Source organism: Amblyomma mixtum, chromosome 1 (genome assembly GCF_055824585.1).
Source record: "Amblyomma mixtum isolate Tamu chromosome 1, ASM5582458v1, whole genome shotgun sequence".
In the NCBI taxonomy this organism is placed as follows: Eukaryota; Metazoa; Arthropoda; class Arachnida; order Ixodida; family Ixodidae; genus Amblyomma; species Amblyomma mixtum.
In genome coordinates this window covers 308389101-308410383 of record NC_143012.1, presented here as the reverse complement: position 1 = coordinate 308410383, position 21283 = coordinate 308389101, and the positions used below count along the sequence as shown (strand labels likewise).

At 46.3% G+C, this 21283-nt stretch overlaps 1 protein-coding gene across 1 annotated transcript in view; it reads right to left on the bottom strand.

The window, feature by feature from the left end:
- Positions 1-1416: 1416 nt before the first annotated feature.
- tweek (transmembrane protein KIAA1109 homolog tweek) overlaps positions 1417-21283 on the bottom strand; it is a 101900-nt gene continuing 82033 nt past the window's right edge. Inside the window, exons 50-61 of the mRNA XM_089566825.1 lie at positions 13367-13489; positions 12418-12517; positions 11182-11534; positions 10339-10555; positions 10072-10179; positions 9571-9697; positions 8903-9060; positions 8251-8456; positions 7047-7499; positions 4866-5202; positions 3713-3838; positions 1417-2812 (exon numbers count right to left, since the gene is read on the bottom strand). Coding sequence (XP_089422951.1) covers positions 2493-2812; positions 3713-3838; positions 4866-5202; positions 7047-7499; positions 8251-8456; positions 8903-9060; positions 9571-9697; positions 10072-10179; positions 10339-10555; positions 11182-11534; positions 12418-12517; positions 13367-13489 — 2628 coding nt within the window. The 3' untranslated portion in view covers positions 1417-2492. The remainder of the gene's footprint in view (positions 2813-3712; positions 3839-4865; positions 5203-7046; positions 7500-8250; positions 8457-8902; positions 9061-9570; positions 9698-10071; positions 10180-10338; positions 10556-11181; positions 11535-12417; positions 12518-13366; positions 13490-21283) is intronic.

Below are 21283 nucleotides of genomic sequence, written 5' to 3'. Positions count from 1 at the left end.
AAGAAGCCGTGTTTCTCTGAAATAAACTGAGCTGTAAGTCTGCGCTTGTCTCCTGTCCTGTACCGTCTTCAGCGCTGTTCCATCACAAATGAATAACCGACATGTCCAAGCTGCTGTCCTGGCAAATCTCCAATCACAACAGTGAACGAAATTAGTTTTTTAATGTTTGACTATATCAAACAAGCTGGAGGAATAAAAATTTTATGGATTATAATTTTTTTTCTTGTGATTAGGTTCTTGTTTAGGTAAAGAGAAAAATTTCAACAAAGACACACATTTGCCGCGGAGGAACAATGTGTGGCAGTCCTGAATGTGGGTGGAGCTTCACGGCAGAACTAAGTTGTACCCTACAGTAGCAATGGCTACAATATTTCCCAGCTCGTTCATTTCTTCTTCTTCTTCTGCGTCCCATGAAAAACATGACAGTGCAGTGTAACTGTCAACGTTGGTTATCAAATGAATGGCAAAGCAGGGAAGGCTACTCATCAAAGGGATGCTACTAGTTTGTTCCTGAGATGAGGCCCATAGGCAGCCACAGACGTTAATAATAAACCCCAAAATTTCGAAATCCCAGTTCATTCGAAGATTTTTTGAGGTACAAAATTTGCAACGCTTACTTCCCTAGAAATATACTTTCGGCGGTGCCAATATTTACCAGGGAAGCTATACCAGAGAATTCAGGCAGTGGCATGGCAGTGTGCAGAAAATGGCGCAGTACATAGGATAAGACTAACTCCAGACCTAAAATCAGGTACAGCACTTAGGCAGCACATTCTTCATTTATCTCCCCGGTTCTCCAAGTGACGTCACGAAGAGGACAGCGAGCTAAATTCAGGATGATCTGTGCCAGTGAGCAATGACAAAGTTCATTGCGTTGCATCAAAGGATGTGCACAAAAGTGCAATGCAGGTGTTTACTAACTGAAATTCCAATGAGCGGCAATAACAATTTTTCGCTTGTTCTTGCCGTTTTACTTCCCTTTCGTACAAATCAATGGGCTGCTAAATATGAACATTTCTGCCGTTCTGATAGACAAACTTCTTTCCCTGGGGACGTTTCTGCGGCCATTGGCAATGGCTGCACTTCAAAAGGTCACGCCGGGTGCATCCTATGTCTCTAGGATTGTCATAGTCTGATACAACTGAAGAACGAAATGGCGTCAAAGGAAGATTTCCAGCCAGTAGCACCAAGTGATTGTCAGGACTTCAAAATTAACCACTTTGCACCTGCTAGGGTGACATCCCTGGGAGTTGACAGGAGAAAAGGGTGAACCACAGATTAATTGGATTAACCACGAAGTCATGACAACTGGAGGACACCATTGGCACAGGAGTGGAAGCACTGCAGATGGCACGATTTAGGTTAGTGCCCAATGAAACTAATGAAATTCACTAAACAGTAGCAGCACAAGCACTATTTTAGTTAAACATTTCATTTTTAATTTAACATAAAAGCTTGTCACAGTATGTTTACAGTAATAGGAATTTGTTCTTGAATACACAGTTGTTAATAGTGGCATTTGTTTCATAAAAAAAAAAGGGAGGGGGAAAATGGGAACGATATTAAGTCCTCAGAGGTTTTGAAGCTCTCAACAGAATGCTACAACGTCCTCAACACAGGTTTTAACACAGCGACTAATGTTTCACAAACGCCCACTATTTTCCGAGCAACTGAGACTGTTTCTAGCAATCAGTGAATAAATAGAAACACGGGAAATCTCACACAATTGACACAAAACTACCTACATTAAGATACACGGTCAAAACAGGTACTGGCTTGGAGTGAGCCAAACCAAGGGGGCATAACCCAAGCAAGCTTGAGCTCGCGATTCCAAAATACTGTACATGACTAACAGTTTTGGTTAAACTAGCCTAGACACATACATATTTCATCAATCATTTTCTTCAATCATTTTCTAGAGAGCCATAGTGGGCTTACTTTACACAGGCAATATATATACACACATATACACAAATGATTATTGATAACATTGATACTATGCAGATCACTTTCAAGGTTTTTGGTGGTGCAGACAAGTAATAAGGAACACATAGCATAATGGTGGTGCCGCCATACTTCAGTGTCTGTGCTGACAACAGAGCACGTCACGTGACATCATTACTTTTGCAATCAGCAATCTTTGACGTTCTTCAGCCATACTTTTGACCACAGCAAATATCCTCTTGCTGCAAGTTAAATAATTGTTCATATTTTCAATTATTCGTTATTGTGTACGGCTAACGCAGGATTGTGTACGGCTTAAAAGTTTGTGCTCCCGCAGCATGTGGCAGTCTGTGTTTTCACTGGTGGAAGCACCAGTCAAATGCTACCCACAGAACACACATTGCTTCCTATGACAGCTGGCCGAAGGTAACGATGCAGCAGGAGCCTATCACAGTCGCATGCTAATAAATCGTTATGGCGCTGGTAGGTTAGCAGCCACCATGCAAAGCCATAAGGTGGGTTACATAATTCACCCGGGCATGACTGCCTCAGCGCTGCCGGACAGCTTTGAGCATCCGCTCCAGCATAAGTGAGAGGAAAAGGTCGAGAGGATCCATGCACCCTCGCTGGAGCCACTTGGGGATGGTCACACGGGCGTGAGAAAAGCCCAGCTTGTGTAGAATATAGTCCACGCCGTATGGCTCAATGCCTTTTCCTGCCCATGACAAGAGGCGTACGGTGGGCTCAAGGTGCCACGTGTAGCACTGGTAATCACGAAAGTCTCGATGCAACGACTCCAGTGAATCTGCAATGCTTCGCTTCCGCCTCTCACTTTCAGGTGACTGGCTTTTGGTTGCAGCTGCTCCACCTAGGTGAAAAGAACAAAAAAAAAAAACAGTAAAGTATCACACTAATTGAATGTGTAATATGTTTCTGATTTGACTACAAGAAGCCATTCAGTAATGCCTCAGTATAATGGAACTTTATCATGGAGCATAATACAAAGTGATATCTCCGTGTGACAGAGTGATTTAAAGAAACACTCCCACAGGTTATAAGACAGTCTCCCAAGCCTCCTTCAAATGCTTTGCAGAGCTGACAATTCAATGAGGGAAACTCGGTAGTGCGTTGAGCTGTGATAGCTGCCTAACTATTGTTATGAGGTAGCATGAAGATCACACAGGGCGAACAGAGAGGCCAAAATTAACATCACTAGGATACATAACAAAATTCACACAGAATATGTGCTATTTCTGAATGGAACAAACACTACATATGGAGCAGCATTTGATGCTGTATGATAGTGCACTGCAGAACTTTTATCCAGCAATAGTTCAAATGTACAGTGGGCAATTGCACGGGCCAATAATACGTTTTTTAGAACTCTTTAAGCATGAACACTTAACCAGGGTGCAGAATGTATTCAATAATACAGTGGAATCTCATTAATCAGAACATGTACATTTTCTGGTTTCTTTAAACTGACAGTTGGACTCGCATTATTTTGAAATTTTCTGCATGAGTTAGAACTATTAAGAGTCGTCAGTACTGCACTCCACTGGTTGAACACTGTAGATTAATATGCACGCGTGTAAAAAATATGTGCACAATTCCATGAAATTATGCAGTAGGGTCGAGCACAACAGCATCTTGGCAGGCTATGCTGAACTGCCACCATGGAAGGCAAATCAAGAGATCCATCAAAGAAAAGAGGTCTTGAGACAATGACAAGACGCAAAGGACCAAGCACAGCAAATAGACAGCCCACCGTCTTTCTCCCGGATGTAGGACACGATGAGGTTGTGCAGGAAAAAGAAGGCTTCTGCGTCAACAGCCACAAAGATGTGGTCATCAAACTCGGTCACAAAACTACATTCCACAACAGGTCTTGAATCTGAAGAAGACAGAAGTGCAAACGAAAATGTTTCAAACAATAACGAAGACTTTCATTGCAACTAACTGCTTTATACCCCTGTCAAGCGGGCAAGTTAAGTGCACTTAAGGAGAGTGTACTTCGCTGTAAGTACACTTCGCCGCATCTAAACGACGCAAGTGGAGTGTCACTCCCAGAAGAGTGCACTCCGCTGAGAGTGCGTTCACAGACCACACTTTGCTGGTCGAGTGCGTAGCCTCGACGCCAGCGGTTCCAATGTACAAAATTTATAGTGCATAAAAAGTAGTTACAGCTTTATTTCACGTGCTATAACACTGTTTTCAGAAAAAAGGTTCCTTGGTTATAGCTACAAGCGAAGCAACAAAACAAGTAAACGTGATCAGATGCAACATTGCTGGCCGCCGCCATCTTGTTTGTTTTCAAAATTCTGGATAGTCTTGGCTGGTCTTGGCTTTTCTTCTATTTTCATTTTTTTTCATCGCTAAAAACTGCTGAACCTCGTTTTATTTGCGCTATCACGTTAAGCAATCAAATATTATGAGTCTTTTTTTCTTTTCCATCGTCCTGTTCAGAAATTGCGCTCATTTTCTGTCGCCATTTTTTTTTTTACCATGAGTGCACTTTGCTTTCCCGTTTAGCACCGCGTAGCCCAAAGTGTCACTCGGGATGCCGAAGCGCACTCCCCGTAAGTGCACTTAACTTGCCCACTTGACAGGGGTATTACTCAGCTTAAAAATTTACTATGCAGGAATGCCATTCTAAAAGTCTACAACTGCATCTACGCATTAAATATAAGAGTAACAATCATTCTTTTCAGACAGAATTATAACAATAATGCTATGCACAGCTATGAACAAGTGCACATGCAGGCTTAAACCTGAAATGGAGAAAAGTGATGAGGAAAATGATTCTAGCCACAAGTATAGTGGAGTTACCAAAGTTACCGATCATACCATCATATACCGGTAATGACACAGCCCATGTCGTGTACGGGCAAAAGCACAGTGGACTAACGAGAACTCCTAACCGTCTGGTCCTGGACTGTGCTCCCCTTGGAGCTGTTCTGTCTTGAGGTGCAGCTCCAGGCTGGGGAAGGCAAAAATCATCTCCATGGTGTGGCCAGTCTCAGGAGGACGCTGTGGTGTGGGCCGTCCCTCAAACACGGGGAAGCGGCCGACATCGTCAAGTTCGCTGCTTGCAAATGCATACTGGAACCACTCGCTGACGCTCTTGAACTGTGGTGGGAAGAGCACATTGCGGCTGATGCGGCAGACAGTAGCCATGCTGCCCGTGTTGCCGGAGGACCCAGCCGCATGACCAAGCCGGAAGGTCAGGTGCTGCACAACGTGCGTGTCCACTGCCGCCTGCAGATGCACGAAAAGAAAGCCAGAGGGCCAAAGTGCTGAAATCCGCATCCCCAAAACTACACAAACAAAGATTAAACTAAGGAGAACGCAGACAGTGAAATTACAGCTAGAATTTGAATTAGATAACGTCACATAGAGGTGAAAAATAAAAGACAAATGTTGAACCCCATTTGAATACACTGCAAACTACACATGAATTTTTCAGAGATGGAACAAGGTAACAAAAAAGGTCTATGCTCCAAAAGATGCCTGCATACCTAAAGTATGTGGGTATCTCCCTCATCTCGTACCCATCGCTAGGCAAAAAAAAAAACAAGTTGGCTTCAAATATAAGACACCCGCCCACTCCGTGCAAATATGGCATTTTCCCATATTATGGTGATCAATCACAACAATGACGTACAGCCAAAGCCATTACCTGAGGACAAAGAAGATGCCTTAGAATAATGACATAATAAAAAAAATTGCATGCCATTTTGCTTGCTCAAAGTCCTGGTAGAGACTGGACCTTGGATATTTTTCTGTTCAAAGAATCCCAAGGCATGCTACACTGCTGTAATTTTCTGAAGAAGGTTCTAAGAAAGCTAAATTACAGGCATTTCTTACAACTCACTGCAATCAGTAAAAGTAAGCTACAACTGCAAACCGTTGTCTAGAAAAAACTACTCCTTGACATTCTTGCCACAATGCATACTTCTTAGGCACTAATACAGCACTAGTAAAAATAATGCAAAATGGATTCTCATACAGGTGTCAGACAAGCAAATTGAGAGATCTGTGTTGGAGATCTACAGTACACAGAAAATTACTCTTAAAGGCCTTGCTGGTGTAACTAATTAAACAGGGTTCAAATTATTATGAACTTTAATACAAAAAGAATTTTAATGATGCAAATCCCACAGGGCTGTGAAAAACATTCACATTACCTAAAAATTCACACCATCAAAGAAAGAACAAAACCTGTACGGTGAAGCACAAGGAATACATTCAAGCAAACCTGTCTGCAACTAATGGGATTTAAAGCCAGGTGCCACCGCTAAGTGACAGCAGTTCGTACTGTGCAACTGGCAATCATGGCATTGGCGACGTGCAGGTGGTGTGCCCATCCTTGCAGTGCATGCGATCGAGGTGTTAGTGATGCGAGGGTACTGCTTAGTAGCTGTGGATGTGCTCCTGCATTCCTATCATCCATAACGGTTGGTGTGCGGAAGTGTTTGAGACACTTGAAATTCTTGCATCATCTGGCAAATTCCACAAATTGGTATCATGCTGAAATTAGCGTCAGCCATGATCGCATCAAGATACTACCACTGTATTGGACACTCATTCCTTTTTTGACCACCTGGGAACAGATATTTAACATGTCAGTGCATGTTAAAGATTCCCAGGTGGTCGCAATTATTCTGGAGCTCTCCACTACGGCGCACCTCGCTCTTTCCTCTTTGACTTCCACCTTTCTCCCTTCTCTCGCTGTGCGGTTGAGGTGTCCACCACGAAGTGAGACAGTTACCGCACCTTTCGTTTCCTGACAGCCAATCATCATTTCTCATTTCTTTGCTTCTGATAATACAAGGAGGCCCTGGCAAAATGCTTTGCAATACCCTTAGTGCGGCCCGCACTCCAACATGAGAAATTAAAGCACTTCAAATCAAATTCAAGTATTTCACAAACCAAATGAAATAAAATATATCAGTCACTATGTTTCTTAGAACAGCAAATCTGTTTCTACTCATGCAATAAATGAGCCTTCGATACCCTTGTCTAGTCTGACCATCACAAGTAGTGTGCTTGTGTGAAGGAAATTCTCGGATGCTAACATGTGTGGGCAACGGGCACATCACCTGGGGTCCAAGCACATCCTGGGCCTCGGTGGCAAAGTGTATGCTGGGCTGTCGGAGGCTGAAGAGGGCCCAGGCCTTGGAACGGAAGCTGACCCCATGGAAACAGGCCAGCGAGACATTTCCGCCTCTCAAGTCCATGCTCCCACCAACCAGGGTTCCATGCAGCGGCAGGCGCAGGCCCCAGCCCAGCTGCAAGCCAGAGACCAGTGCGAGGGCCCCCTGCCAGTGTCGCTGGTGGGCGTGCCGGCTCTCATCTGGTCCCCCTCCCATGCGACCGCCACGGCCACCTCCGGCTCCGCCACGAGGTCGGGGACCTGCCAGTCGCATGGATGAGAACACCCGCCGACTGCTGTGGAACTGCTGCGAGAAGAACTCCTCGAGCTTGGCTCCCATCTTGGCCAGGTCGGGTGTCGTTGACTTGGATATTAGCAACTGAAGTTGGTCCCAGTGCACCTGTGCAGAGAAGGAGCAAAGGAATGCAGAAATTGTTGAAAGCATAAAATGTGGTACGTGGTGTTTAATGTTCTGAAGCAACCCATAGGCCATGGATTGTTTTCCTGAGGGAAGGAAATGTCGCAGTGTCTCACTTTCTGGTGGACACCTCAACTGCATGATGAGGAAAGGGAGGAAGGTGGGAGTGAAAGAACATAGAGAGAAAGAGGTGCCCTAGCGGGGGAGGGGGGGGGGGATAGGCTATGATGAATGCTGTAGTAAATAAAACTATGAAAAATCTGTAAATTTTTCCACTACAGCATATCACGGAGGGTTCTGGATTATTTAGACACCCAGGGTTATTCAACATGCGCCAACATTGCTCAGCACATTGCATTTTTGCATTTCACCTCCATAGAAATGAGGGTGCTGCTGCCGGGATTCGATCCTGTGACCTTGAGGTCAGCAGCTGAATGGCAAAGACACTGAGCCACCATAGCTAGTAGGTTGAGTGCATAACAGCATACACTGGTAGACAAAATGATGCAGCCTTCCAAAGCCACCAGTCTGGGCCAAAAACAAAGAAAGGAGTGCTAGAGTTTCAATTTCTATGAGCAGACACTAGTGTTATGAAGTCTTAATCACAGTGCAAGGTGCCCAAAGAAAAAAGCTGTGCATGAATGATCTTTTTTTCAACACACCGCCACTGAAGAGTGCCCAGAACAAAGCTGCACGCTGAATGGAAACACTCAGTGCCCCGTAGCATGCTCACCTGGCCATGGACAAACAGCAGGGCAGGACGTTTGGTTGCCTCACAGCCTTCGCAGAGCCGCCATTCATCACGCAACTCCACAGCAAGCTGCGAAACTCGTCCCATGAGCACACTGCTGCCCATGTAATCAAGTCGGCTCTCTGCCGCCCACAGTGCCAGGGTCAGTGTGTGCACTGGCTCTCGTCCCCAACTCTCCTGCAGGCCCACTGCATTGCAGAGAATATGTAACTGCTCAATGCCGAGCTCATCATGTGGCCCAATAAGCCCATCTGAATGCATGGAAAGGGGCTGAGTGATCTTACACACTGCACGTGAATCCTCACAAGAAAGCACCTTAATTAAAGCAATCCACGTGTCAGGGTAGTAAAAAGAAATGAAGAAAGCGAGAGGCTTTGCACAAGATTTGCTTCCTTCAGACTCTGCAGACCATGAAGAGGCCCCAACGAAGCAAATGCAACTTTTCCTGAGTTCCTAGCCCTGGCCTCCAATAAAATTGTTCTCCTCCTTTTCTCACAGGTCTTTTACAGCCACGAAAAGCATACCAAAGTTGGTCTTGGCTCTAAATGTACAGGCAAAATGATATATCAAATAGTGATCACCACAGTGCGCTTTCGTTTTGCTGTGGTAACGTAAGGAAGAAAAGTTCACTCACTGTGTGTGTGAATACGACTGAGCTCAATGGCTCCACCCACAATGCCTCCTTTGGCATCCAGGCTGGAGCCATCCAGATCAACAGCCAGGTTGAGGTCCTTGTGGCCCCGGCTGTCAATTGCCAGACGGCCCTGGGACCTGAAGCCCTGTGTCAGCCACCTGCACAAATTCACCTTCAGGTCACATAGCCAAACAAAATATAAAAGTATGCACTGCTTTCTTCATTCCTGCGGGCACAGCAAGCCATGCTCACTAAGCACAATTGTGAAGTGGGAATTTGGCATGCATAGGAACATCAAAGCAGAAATTACAAATCTTTCCCATCCCACGTGTACATCCCTCTTGTTGCACCATTTTGCATTTTTCAACCTCGTCAGCTTCACTTTAGGTCCAGAGGTCACAGCTGGTCCTAACTACTCCCAAGCCAAATCCCGGATATACCGAACCCGGGAATACTGTACTGTTTATACTGAACAGTCAGGACACCCCCTAGAAAACTAGGGAATGAAAAAATGAACACAACTAGGGGATGAACACACCTAGCAGTGAATTAATCAGTTATTGCTGCCTCACAGGTGCCTAACAACCGCAATGCACAGCAGTGAACCTAGATGGATGTATCAAATATGCCACGCTTTTTTCTGAGATGCATGCTGACAAGGTACTCACGATGTGTTGCCCATAACATTGCCCATGTTCATGTGAACATTGAGACGGGACAGGTTCAGAGCGTAAAGCAGAAGTGTTTCCCACGCTTGTCCCCTTGGAGGCGCTGGCCGTTCTTGTGGAGAGGGAGCTAGACAAACAATGATGATAAGTTACCAAAGCATATTGATTTCTTGAGATGGTTAGTTAGACTTCGCATTATTAATACAGCCCTTGAAATTTTAAGGCAAATGTAAACATAAGCTCTTGCTTGCAATTTATGAGCAGCGAAAGAGAACGAATAAACACACACACACACTCTTTCAGCAGCAAGCCTGACAATACTTTCCCCTATCCCAATGAAAATGAGAAACAGACATTTTTAGTTCTTTATACAAGCACTCAGCACACAGAGACAAAACAGACATTTTTAGTTCTTTATACAAGCACCCAGAACACACAGACTATTTTACCCCAGGTTTAAAAGAATTCAAAGTACACACAAGTGCACTCAAAATGTTTCACCTGCTTCTTCTTCTGGCGAGCCAAGCTCCAAGCTCCCGAATGGAAAAGAGTCAGCCCGGCTTGGTGAAAGTGTGCCACTGCTGCTACTTGTTTCAGCTGAGTCTTCAGCTAGAACATGAGATGTACACTGATGCAATACGCAGTGCAAACATATCACCAACAAAAACTAGTTCACAAGAGAGGCTTAAATGTGAAAACACATGCAACAAAATCTGACTGTACTGTGTGCAGTTTGCACTAGTTGAATAAACATCAATGCACAAGTACCTTGGTCACCAAAAGCTGAGCCCGCAGTAGCAGGGTCTCCTAGGAACATGCGGCGAGCAATGCTTCGTCGATACCAAGCTTTGGGGAAGGCCAGGATTTCGGTTAGTCGTCTCATGTCATACTTGAAAGAGGCAGAGCCCACATCACAAAGTGCAGAAAAACGAATCAGAGCTCGGCCATTATCGGCACCGATGTGGCGGCTTCGGCTCATGTTGACCTGCCGGAAAACAAGAATTAAGCTGCATGAAGTGAACAAGCCCGTTGCTAAGTCATCAAAAGGGCAGCTTGCTACATGTCACATAGCACTAATAGGCTGCACTAATACCCCTGGTCCCCCAAAATTTTCTCAAACTATTAACAGGCCCCAAAGATGCACATTAGATCAAATACCAATGAAATGGATGGTCCAAAACCAGTACTGGTCCTAATACACCACTGCCAAAAAGGATATTTACTAGGAACAAACTGCTATTTAATAGCAAAAGCAAGTTGCTTGACATATCTGCTAGCGTTTGGTACCGGACAAACCAATGCAAGGTGAAAGAAATGCCTGAGTGATCTCAGAACTGTTGCTAAATACCATCGGCGCAGGACAACTTTTCCAAGTGAGCGCACTCTTTATAATTCCTCATATAGAATTTGGTGCTAGTTTTAAGAAACCTGCAATAACTCTACATGTAAAATCCCACTTTTCTACAGAATAAAATGCAGCTTATGGGTGACATTTTGGTCACAGCCACAAATAGACGTTAAAAAAAAAACGACAGGAGCTTCATTCAATCCTTTTAGCACAAAATTGTTCACAAGTAAACGAAACCTAACACAGACATAAAGGGAGCTAACCTTAACGAACTCCACTTGGAGTGACAAGGAGTCTTTGCGTTCTGTCACAGCCAGTGGAGAGGCATCAGCAGTGGCAGCAGCAGCCATCTTTTTGGCTCCCCCGTACGGATGGAAAATGTAGAGAGAGAAGTCTGCCAGGCACCCCGTTGCCGACAGGCCTCCGACGGGGCCTTCGTCAGCTCGCTTGGACGAGAAGGCCAAGTCGACCGATGGAAGTCGCAACAGGCACTCCACCCGTGATACAGGCAAGCAGCTGAAGCGTAATATTGATGGCTGCATGCGGAAGTAGACGATAACATCCACTGGAAAGGAGCCGTACTGACTTTCTTCCAGTACCAGGCCTCCACCACCATCTGAAACAAAATATGCAGCAAGACATATAACTTTGTGGCTGATGCTTATGCAACATAACATAGGAGAACAGCAACAAAAGAGCGGGGCAAACCCTTTGTGATTTATGCACCAGGTGCAACAAGGCATCATTGATAATGAGTGTGGAGTGAGAGTACAAAAAAAAGGAATACAAAAAATGAAACAGAATGCGTCTTCCAACGAGCATGTACCCAATGATGACATCGAGCAGCCATTACCACGGAGTCCTAGCACTGTACTGCAAGCTTCATCTAACAACAAATGCATCTGCAGGCTTCCAGTAGATATTGCAAGGCAAACAGTGCAAAGAAGAAGACCGCAGCAGAAGAAACACAGGACGAGCGCTGACTCACAACTGAAAGTTCATTCGAAGACAGCAACACAATATCAGGAAAAATGGAAATACCTATATAGAAATATATATATGTACCACCAACTCGCCCATTTAGCTGTTATGCTTCCTGTAGAGGCACATACAGGCTTATCTTGTTTTCAGTAGCTGGCATCAAAAAATCCCTTTATGAGAGTCTGTCCTGAGCGCACTTCCCACTTCACCTCTTTGCCTTAGTCAATTTACTGCATCAGCAAGAGCTCACTTATCCCACCCCACTAAGTCGGTGTACATATATTACTTTTCTAGCACAATCTCAACAGAAAAATCATGCCAGCATTTCATTTTCTTTGTTGCTGTCAGCACGGTCAATCTGATTGGCTGGTGCCAAGCTGTGCTTGCAACCTTAGAATGGGGAATGCTCGCAAGTCCAATTCGAAGCACAGGAGATGCAAGCACATTTCCTTCTTCACAACATCGGCCATAGTTCAATCTTACAAGCTTTGGAGGCTTACACAACACAAAATGCTTACCCACTGATGCCACCGGAGATGCCTTCGCAGCTTGCTGCATTGGGATTGCCTCAAGTGCTTGCTCCAGAAAGTCCAGAATGTGTGGGCTTATCACAGTTTCCTGAACAATAAAAACAGGCACCATATGTCATAGAGGAAAGAAGAATCGGTGCTGGTAGGAGCTGAAACATACTACACAGACAATTCTTGATAATTTGAACTCAAAGGGGACCAAAAAAATGTTTGAATTTTGTGGAATTCACAATAACAAGAGCCTCAATACAATTCAATTTAAAGTGTCAGTTAAAATTAAGTGAGTTGGAATTAACGAGAGTTCATTTAACTATAAACTTGGGTGTAGGAGCATACATAACCCATAGTCTGCATTCAAATATGTGCCATGTTATGGCCACTAAAATATTTAGCAACACATTGGTGTTTACACTGCATTCTCATGACAAAAAGGATTCCAAATATAACAGCCTTGGTTAAAAGCCCTCAGGGAAAAAAAGCTGGTTTTTGAACTGTATAGTCAGACGCGAATGGCAGCCAATGGCGTCCTAAGGAATACTTCAGGTTTGATCCTTTGCCAGGTCAGTGGTATATTTTTAAGCAATTTTCTGTTGGGATATAGTACTGCCACTCTGCATGCACTAATTTATCCACAGTCACCAAGGTATGCCTTAACAAGGTTTTGCTGTATTATTCTCTCTGCAGATGGGGGATGCCTACGCCTATAACAAGCTTAGGGCTGAAAAATGAAAGGAAGGCAAACAGAAGTTCTATGCATGACTATAGCATACAACTTTTAAACACCAATGGTTCAGTATCTCATTGCCTCAGGACCTCGTAATTTTTTTCAGTAAGGGTCATTTCACAGAGGCAGGTTTTAAGTAATATCTCAGTTGCCTTTCAAAAGCTAAACTCAGCCCAGTGCTCACAGCTAAAGAAAAAAAAGGGGGGCTCCTACCTCTGGGATGCTTTGCAGTGTTATCCAGGCAAACAGTGTAGCTTTCTTGGTACCCCCTCGACGAGCAGGTGGGTCAAGGCCGACCGGACTCTCACCTCCCACAGTCCACGAATTGTAGTGAACCTGAAAAACGCACAAGCCAATTCTGCAACATTTGATACTACGGGAGTGCTCTTAAGAACTGCACAGGCACTGATTACTTCAAATACAACAGCAAGAAAGTTAGCAGCGGTATGAAAGCCTCTTTGAAGGTTCTTCACAAGATCAGTGCTTTTTGGGTTATCACATACATTAGCACCTCAATGATACAATCACGTGATTGGTTGATACAAATTTCAGAAAGATAACAATTTGTAAAATTTCCCAGCCAAAGTGCAGGGTATACAATGTGCAGAATTTCGCATGTTCCGAACACTCTCCCGAACCACAATGGATGATATGAAGGTGTGAGTTGCGATGGCACCCTTGAGCACTAAGTGCTGCCTGCATATTGGCAACACGTGATCGACAGTCGTGCACTACTGCGAAAGAAGAAGATCCCCCTGCACCACTAATGTATCGTGGCTATTCACCCTGAACCGTGAGCAGTGGCGCATGGTCCACACACTGTCAACGCTGCCGTCACCAGTTGCGGCAGTATGCAGTCTAAGAGGTGAGTGGCAGCACACGGCCGCAAATAAACTGCCAGCCATAAACTAGGGGTGTGCGAATAGTCACTTAACTTTTTTAAGCAAAATCAAAGCGAACAGTAACTTCTAAGAACAGTTTCGATGCGAATATTCCAAACACTTCTGGCACACAAAAAGGTTTAATGGAACAATAAGCATTTTAAAAATCATGTTTTTTTTCTAGCACACAAGGCTATTACGTCAAACAACACAATGACGTTGTGTGGACTTTCTACAGAAATTGCCATCAGAAATTGGGGAAGTTTATCAACATGTGGAGCCAACTTACTTGTTGGATATGAGACCTATATATGGGGCCTTTGCGCTTAACTGCATCATTGAGCAGCTGTTACTTTTAAGCAGTGACTCCACGACACCTGCTTGGCATATGCACTGCACGCCCAGCGCCCGATACAACCCTGTGTCAGGCGTCGGAAAGGGGCACCCATCTCATTGCATCTCGCGCTGGCTCCCCTCTGTGCTTGTGCAGTCGTGCTTGATTCACGAATTTCACGCGGAGAAGAACGGGTCCAGCAGCTGTATTCAGCTCAGACCTGTCCCGCGGAAGTCTAAGCACAGAAAACAGCAGGTACACATCTAGCCGCTGCGCTAGTGCAAAGTGGCTCCAGCATACATGCGAGCCACGGTGCCATCCGCGAGGAGGTGTGCTGAACCGAAAACGCACAAAGCAAGCGCTCCAGGAACAATATTTGCTCGAGACAAGCACTATCATATTCCATTCAAATGAACAATCGGCAATATCAAACATTCACACACCCCTAATGCAAAAAATCTGCATGAGTGCATTTCCCATGCGTCTGCATATGGATTTTGCTCGCTCTTGAATAACAAGAATTTCGGATGATGTGAATATTTTTCACAACCCCATAAGATTCGCATCATTGAGATTCTACAGAACTAAATGCCTTATCGCACGGCTACTATTTACAACAAGGTGAACACATGCACCACACAGAGTTGAATTCATAAAGTGCAACCAGCCAAACTGCAGTGCAATCTGATATTTACGTCAACAGCCACATTGGGGGCAACCACTGGGATAAACAATGTCAGTGTAGTATACCATAACTAAAAACATGCATCCTCCTCTTAGGAGTCATTGCTCAAGTCATGGAGTTCTCTCCGTGACTGGTATGCCATCTTTGTAGATGTTTTCTGCTGAATTTTGTAAAACTGTTTCATTTATTCCATTTTTCGTTTCATCTGGTTTCGACTTCAACTCTAATCAAAGCAACTAGAGCACTGCACGGGCCTCAATCTGAGGCCCAAGCCCGGCCCGGGCCCGAGACCTGAAGCCCGAGCCCGGCCCAGGCCCACGGCTTCAAGCCCGGGCCCGGCCCAGGCCCGCTAAATTATCGCTCTACCGAGCCTGGCCCGGCCCGTGAATTCCGGAGTGAAGCCCAGCCCAGGCCCAGCCCGGCCCGTTTCACAGTAACGCTTGAGGTATACTGCTCACTCTGAGCAAGTAGACTGCTACTAGACCGATAAATAACTGGCGGACAATGGTTCTGAAACCACAGTTTTGCTTGCAGAAAGTTGGTTCTTTTTAACCCAGAAGGAAGTGATTAAGAGTAGTGCTCGCCAGGCCCGTCTTTTGGACAGTGATCTCTTGTAGGTGCGCAAAGATAAACTATGAAGTTCCGAAAGCCGAATAAAAAGGGCTGCATACGCGCGTAATAGACTACTTTGCATTCCCCCTTGGTTTTAATCAGTTATATTTTGCCGCCCGGAAGAGTAAACATTAAAGCTGTCTAGGAAGGGATAGATAGAAGGAGGGATATGTGTGGTTATGAGATGAGATTTACAAACTCTCGCGAGCTTTTGTGGCTATTTCATTTACGAGACATTCATGGGCGTCCGGAGGGGGGGGCAAGGGGGGGCGGCTGCACCCCCCTGGAAAATCACTCACTCTAACCGTGAGTGATGGCCGCACACCAGGGGCGGCGGTGCGCTCAGCAAAAAGAGTAAAAGCGGCCCCGCTTCCAGCTTTGGGTCACATCTGCGAAGTGCCGCGTCCGGGGACGCGTCGTTGCAGACATACAGCGGCACCGGCGAGCATGTGTTTCGAGGCGTCTTGAGATGGGTGCCTGTTTCTTTGATCTCTAGAGAGATAGCCACACGGAGGCAGACAGTGCACAATCCGGCCACCGATGAATTCTTCAGGAGGGAGGGACAAATCAGCCGTGTCCACCCCCGCTTTGTCGGGCTGCTCAAGGGCAAGCAGGCGATGAGTTGGCGCCGCCGCCGCTCGCTGTCTCCTCCGATCCACGGGAGAGCGCAGTTCGGTAGAAGCGCCGCTTTCAGAATCTTCGGCAAAGGGGATTAGCAGTTGCTTTTGTTCACGGCGACGCAGTCTCCAGAGGCGCCCCCACACCAGCGTTCCTTGCATCTTCTCCGGAAGCCAGCGCCTTTGGTCAAGGCAGCCCGATGGCGCCTGCCTGGCTCGCCTGGCTCGCCTGTCACCTCTGGCTGGGCCTCAAATCCCAACAGCGCCCATGTACTGTGCGATGTCAGTGCATGGTAAAGAGACCCAGGTGGTCGACATTATCCGGAACTCTGTACTACTCCGTCCCTCATAGCCTGAGTCGTTTTGGGGCTCTGAACCCCATAAAAACACACAAAACAAATTTTCCGACCGGAGTGGCGAGTGTCCCTTCCCCTCGGAAGTCGCGAGGCGTTCCTTTCACCCCCAAAGTGCTATTAGGAACGACGACAACAAGTCTCGCCGGGTGGCCGCCAGCACGCCTGTTTCTACTGTGTATGGCTGCTAGCGACTTGAGGGTGATTGCTTTCGGGCCTGCCGCCATGGACCACAAGCACCGAGAGGACCCAGGTGCCAGCTGACTTCAATTACGGAGTTTGCCCGGTTGGAGTGCAGGAACAAAACCAGACCCCCTTCACAAAGTGCCTGCACGTGTAGAACGCCGCCGCCGCCTCGGGGAGACGAACGTTATCTTCCCCATTTGCCGTGACCGTGCCAGGGAACAAAGGGCCTCGTCTCCGGTTGCTCTTTGGCGTGCCCAAGCACCGCGACAAACTGGCGGGCCTCATCTCCGACCCAAGCACGAGGAACCACTTTCGGCGTTTTCGTGACCTCGCGTCTGGCCTCGAGCGGCGGGTGGCATTTGATGATCAACAGATGTCGGTGACCCGCAGAAACCTTCGGCTGGCCGGAGGCCATCACCTACCGCCGTCAACGCTACCTCGACGACAACCTTCTTTCCCTCAGACTCCACATGTGAAGGGGGCGTGACCATGAGTGCAGTGTCGTGTGTGTGCGCACAGGTGAAAGCTCTAGGCCCCTCCCACTCCGGCAAGGGCGTCCTCAACCTAGGGACTTTAGGGAACAAGAAGGATATAAAACTCGACAACGGATGCGGCAGAATCGTCTCACTTCTAACCACCAATGTAAAATGTAAATAAACCTATTCTCCTTTCGCCATCTACCTCTTCGCTCAGCGGCACTCCTGTCCTGAACCCTCAACTCCAACAGTGCGTATTCGGGGATACTGCGGCAAGTAGGCCCTTGCATGTGTGCGCGCCTCTGTGTTTGTGCTTCGGTATTTTTAGTGGCCGGTTGTCAACGAAGCTGAGAACAATCAAGACAGCGGACGAGAAAACGACGAGCGGCGAGTAGTGTGTGTGCAAATACTCGACTGTGCGGTTGCGCGAGCAAGATGGAGCGAGGTGTATGAAGCTGCGAGCGTGCATTTATCTTGTAAATAAGTTTTCGTTGTATATATAGTCATTTTTTGTTTTCAACGTACGCATTCAACCGTTTTTTCAATCAATGTGTATATATTTTTAACACTACCAACCCCGAAGAACTCCATAGCCAGCTTTGTCTCGCGCGGTTCCGAATGATGGACATTCGGCGCTTCTTCAAGCGTCAGCGGTTGTCTGACGAAGCGTTATCCAAATGCGCCCCTGCAGATTCTGGTGTGATATGTGACAACGGTGTAGCATTTGAACAGAGTGATGCAAGCTTTTATCACCGGACAGTAGCTGATGTCGTCGACTCCATGGAAGGGACTCTGTCAACAGTGAGTTCAGGTAATGCAGCAGGCCGAGATGATTCCATTTCTCCTTTCTTGGGATTTAAGTCCGGATTTGACCAGAGCGATGCAACCTTTCATCACCGGACAGTAGCCGACGTCGTCGTCTCCATGGAAGGAACTTCACCAGCGAGCTCCGGTCACGCAGTAAGCCGAGACGATTCCCTTTCTCCTTGCTTGGGATCGAAGTCCGGAGACAACATCAAGAAAACAAATAACTTGCCTCAAGAATATGACTTAGGAGAGTTTCTAGGCAAAGCTAAACTCACTGGCATACCGGACTTTTTGAAGTTACGTCTTCTTACTAAGCCATGGTCACCAAATGTTACATACGATTTTAAGAAGGATGTAACACCTGGAAAGAGGCCTTTTCGACATCAATGGCTGGGAGATTACGCCCCCTGGCTTGCGTACTCAGCGACAGCGAAAGGCGCTATTTGTCGTTTTTGCGTCATTTTTCCTCCACGTGTTCACCGGGGTACTCAAGGAAGTTTTATCGTGCGCGCTTTCAGTAACTACAGAAAAATGCACGAGGCGTGCAGGGATCACGTAAAATCCCAATGGCACCAGGAGGCAATGACGGCCTCACAGAACTTTATGGATGTGATGAAAGGCAAGCAGCTACCCGTTGTAGAGCAGCTGAACAGAGCACTCCACGCGCAAGTTGAAAGGAACCGTGAGAAACTATTTCCAATAGTTTCCACCATTGTCTTTTGCGCGACGCATGACTTGCCAATTCGCGGCAAGCAGTCCGATAGTGGAGTCTTCAATGATCTGCTTGACTTTCGTGTAGAAGCTGGAGATACTCTACTTCAGGAGCACTTCGCTTCTTCTGCTGGCAATGCCAAGTACACTTCTGTCCGCGTCCAGAACGAGATCATCACAATCTGTGGCGACATCCTGAAAGAGCAGATAGTTACCGAAGCTAACAAAGCGTTTGCTTTTTCCGTTCTTGCTGACGAAACTGCAGATATTTCAGGAAAAGAGCAGATGTCTATAGGCGTTTGCTTTATTGACAAGGCGGGAGCCGAAGTGTGCGTTCGAGAGCAGTTTTTGGGATTTGTAGAGCTGGAGCAATTAAACTCCGCTTGCATCGCCGCGGCAATCTTGAAGTTTTTGACGAATGTCGGGCTGATTCTTTCGAACCTCGTTGGACAGGGGTACGATGGATGCTCTACAATGGCTGGAAAAGAAGCTGGAGTGAACAAAATTATACAAAAACAGTTCCCGAAGGCACTATTTTTCCACTGTGCAAGTCACAAACTAAATCTCGTCATCAACGATCTGAACGACGTCTCTGAAATTCGAAACACAATTGGCATAATCAAACAAACCATAAACTTCTTCCGCGAGAGCGTACTCCGAAGAAAATTGGTGCCGAACATTCCGATGCTGTGTGAGACAAGATGGTCTGCAAAATATAAGTCTATTAGGATCTTCTCTCAGCATTACGTGGCCATAGTCGAAGCACTCGAGGAGCTCGCGTCCACGGAATCATGCTCGAACGCTGCAACTAGACAACGAGCTCACATCCTCTACTGCGCAACAACAAGCTCATCTTTCATCGTCTGCTTGCATATTGTAGCGAAGTACAGCGCTCGGCTCGAACCAGTTACGAACATTCTGCAAGGTGTATCCATGGACTTCCATTCTGTGCATGACCACATCACTGAGCTGCAACGTATTTTTCGCGGCCACCGGACGAACGCTGTAGAGTTCTCTAACATCATGAATGCAGCAAGGGAGGCAGCCAATCACTTAAATGTGGTGATATCTGTGCCAAGACAAGTCTCTCGTCAGGCCCACCGAGACAACTACGGGATTCAGTCGCCGGAGGAATACTACCGTGTGGCAATATATGTGCCGTACTTGGACTCCCTCACTGCTTCTTTAGCTCGGCGCTTTTCTGAAAGCAATGAGAGGAGCTTCAAACTTCTCCAGCTGCATCCATCAAAAATGAAGCACTTGAGCCGTGTTGAGTTCGCTGTTCTCGCCGAAGAACTCCAGTGCTTTTACGGCATCGACAACTTCAAGGAAGAGGCCATCTCTTGGTACGAGATGTGGTGCAACAAAACTGGGGACCCATCAGAAATAACTTACTGCGAGCTTCTACATCAGGCCAAGACATTCTTCCCTGGTGTTGCAAAAGCCATTGAGGTGGCTCTGGCTTTGCCAGTTACTACCTGTACGGTCGAACGCTCCTTCAGTACAATGAGGAGAGTGAAAACGTGGCTACGCTCAACGATGACAAACGACAGACTGGACGGCCTTTGTATGATGAGTGTGCACCGAGAGCGTGTAATGAAGCACAGAAATGAATTTATCACCAGTGTCATCACGCAATTCGCCCAGAAAAATCCGAGGCGTCTACAGTTTCTGTTCAAGGAAGACTGACTGAGTGACTGTCGTTGCGTGTTTGTGAACATATTGTGCTGTGTGCTGGTCATCAACCCGGGTGTGTTGAGAACCCGTATGCAGCAAGACTGAGCACTCTTCTCCACGAAGTGATAGTATCTTTTTGCATTTTTATTAATTTTAATTGTTTCTTCGTTGATAAACTCCAATGTATCTCTCCTAGCCACGCTTTAATTTGCTGTTTGTAATTTTTCTTTCATGTGTGTATTTTACTTATTTATTTTATTTATTTATAAATAAATAAATTTACTCCGCAAATAGTGCCTTTTTGCTACGAACATAACCCCCCCCCCCCCCTCTGGCGCCAACAGCCAATGGGGCCCCCCCCCTGCAAAAAATTCTGCGGACGCCCTTGGAGACATTCCATTCAGCTGATGAGAAAGAAAACCAAACGCGCATTAGTTTGTGAATTTTCTTGCATGAGAAAAATATAGCTGTAAAATAAAAGCTATTTTTGAGGGGCTTAAGGGCCTAAAGGGAGTCAGGCTGTGAGAGACACCGAAGCAGAGGGCTCCGGATAAATTCGACCACCTGAGTTTCTTCAACGAGCAATGATACTACAAAGTACATGGCTGTCATGCTTGCCGCTTAAATAGAAATGCGGCCGCCGAGGCTAGGAGCAAACCTTGGTTCACCGGCTCAGTAATCAAGCGCCCTGACCACTAAGCGTGCAAATAAGGAAATAAGTAAGTCAATGAATAAAGCTTAGTTTTTTTCTCAGCGCATACTATACAGGGTGTCCCAGCTAACTTAGACCA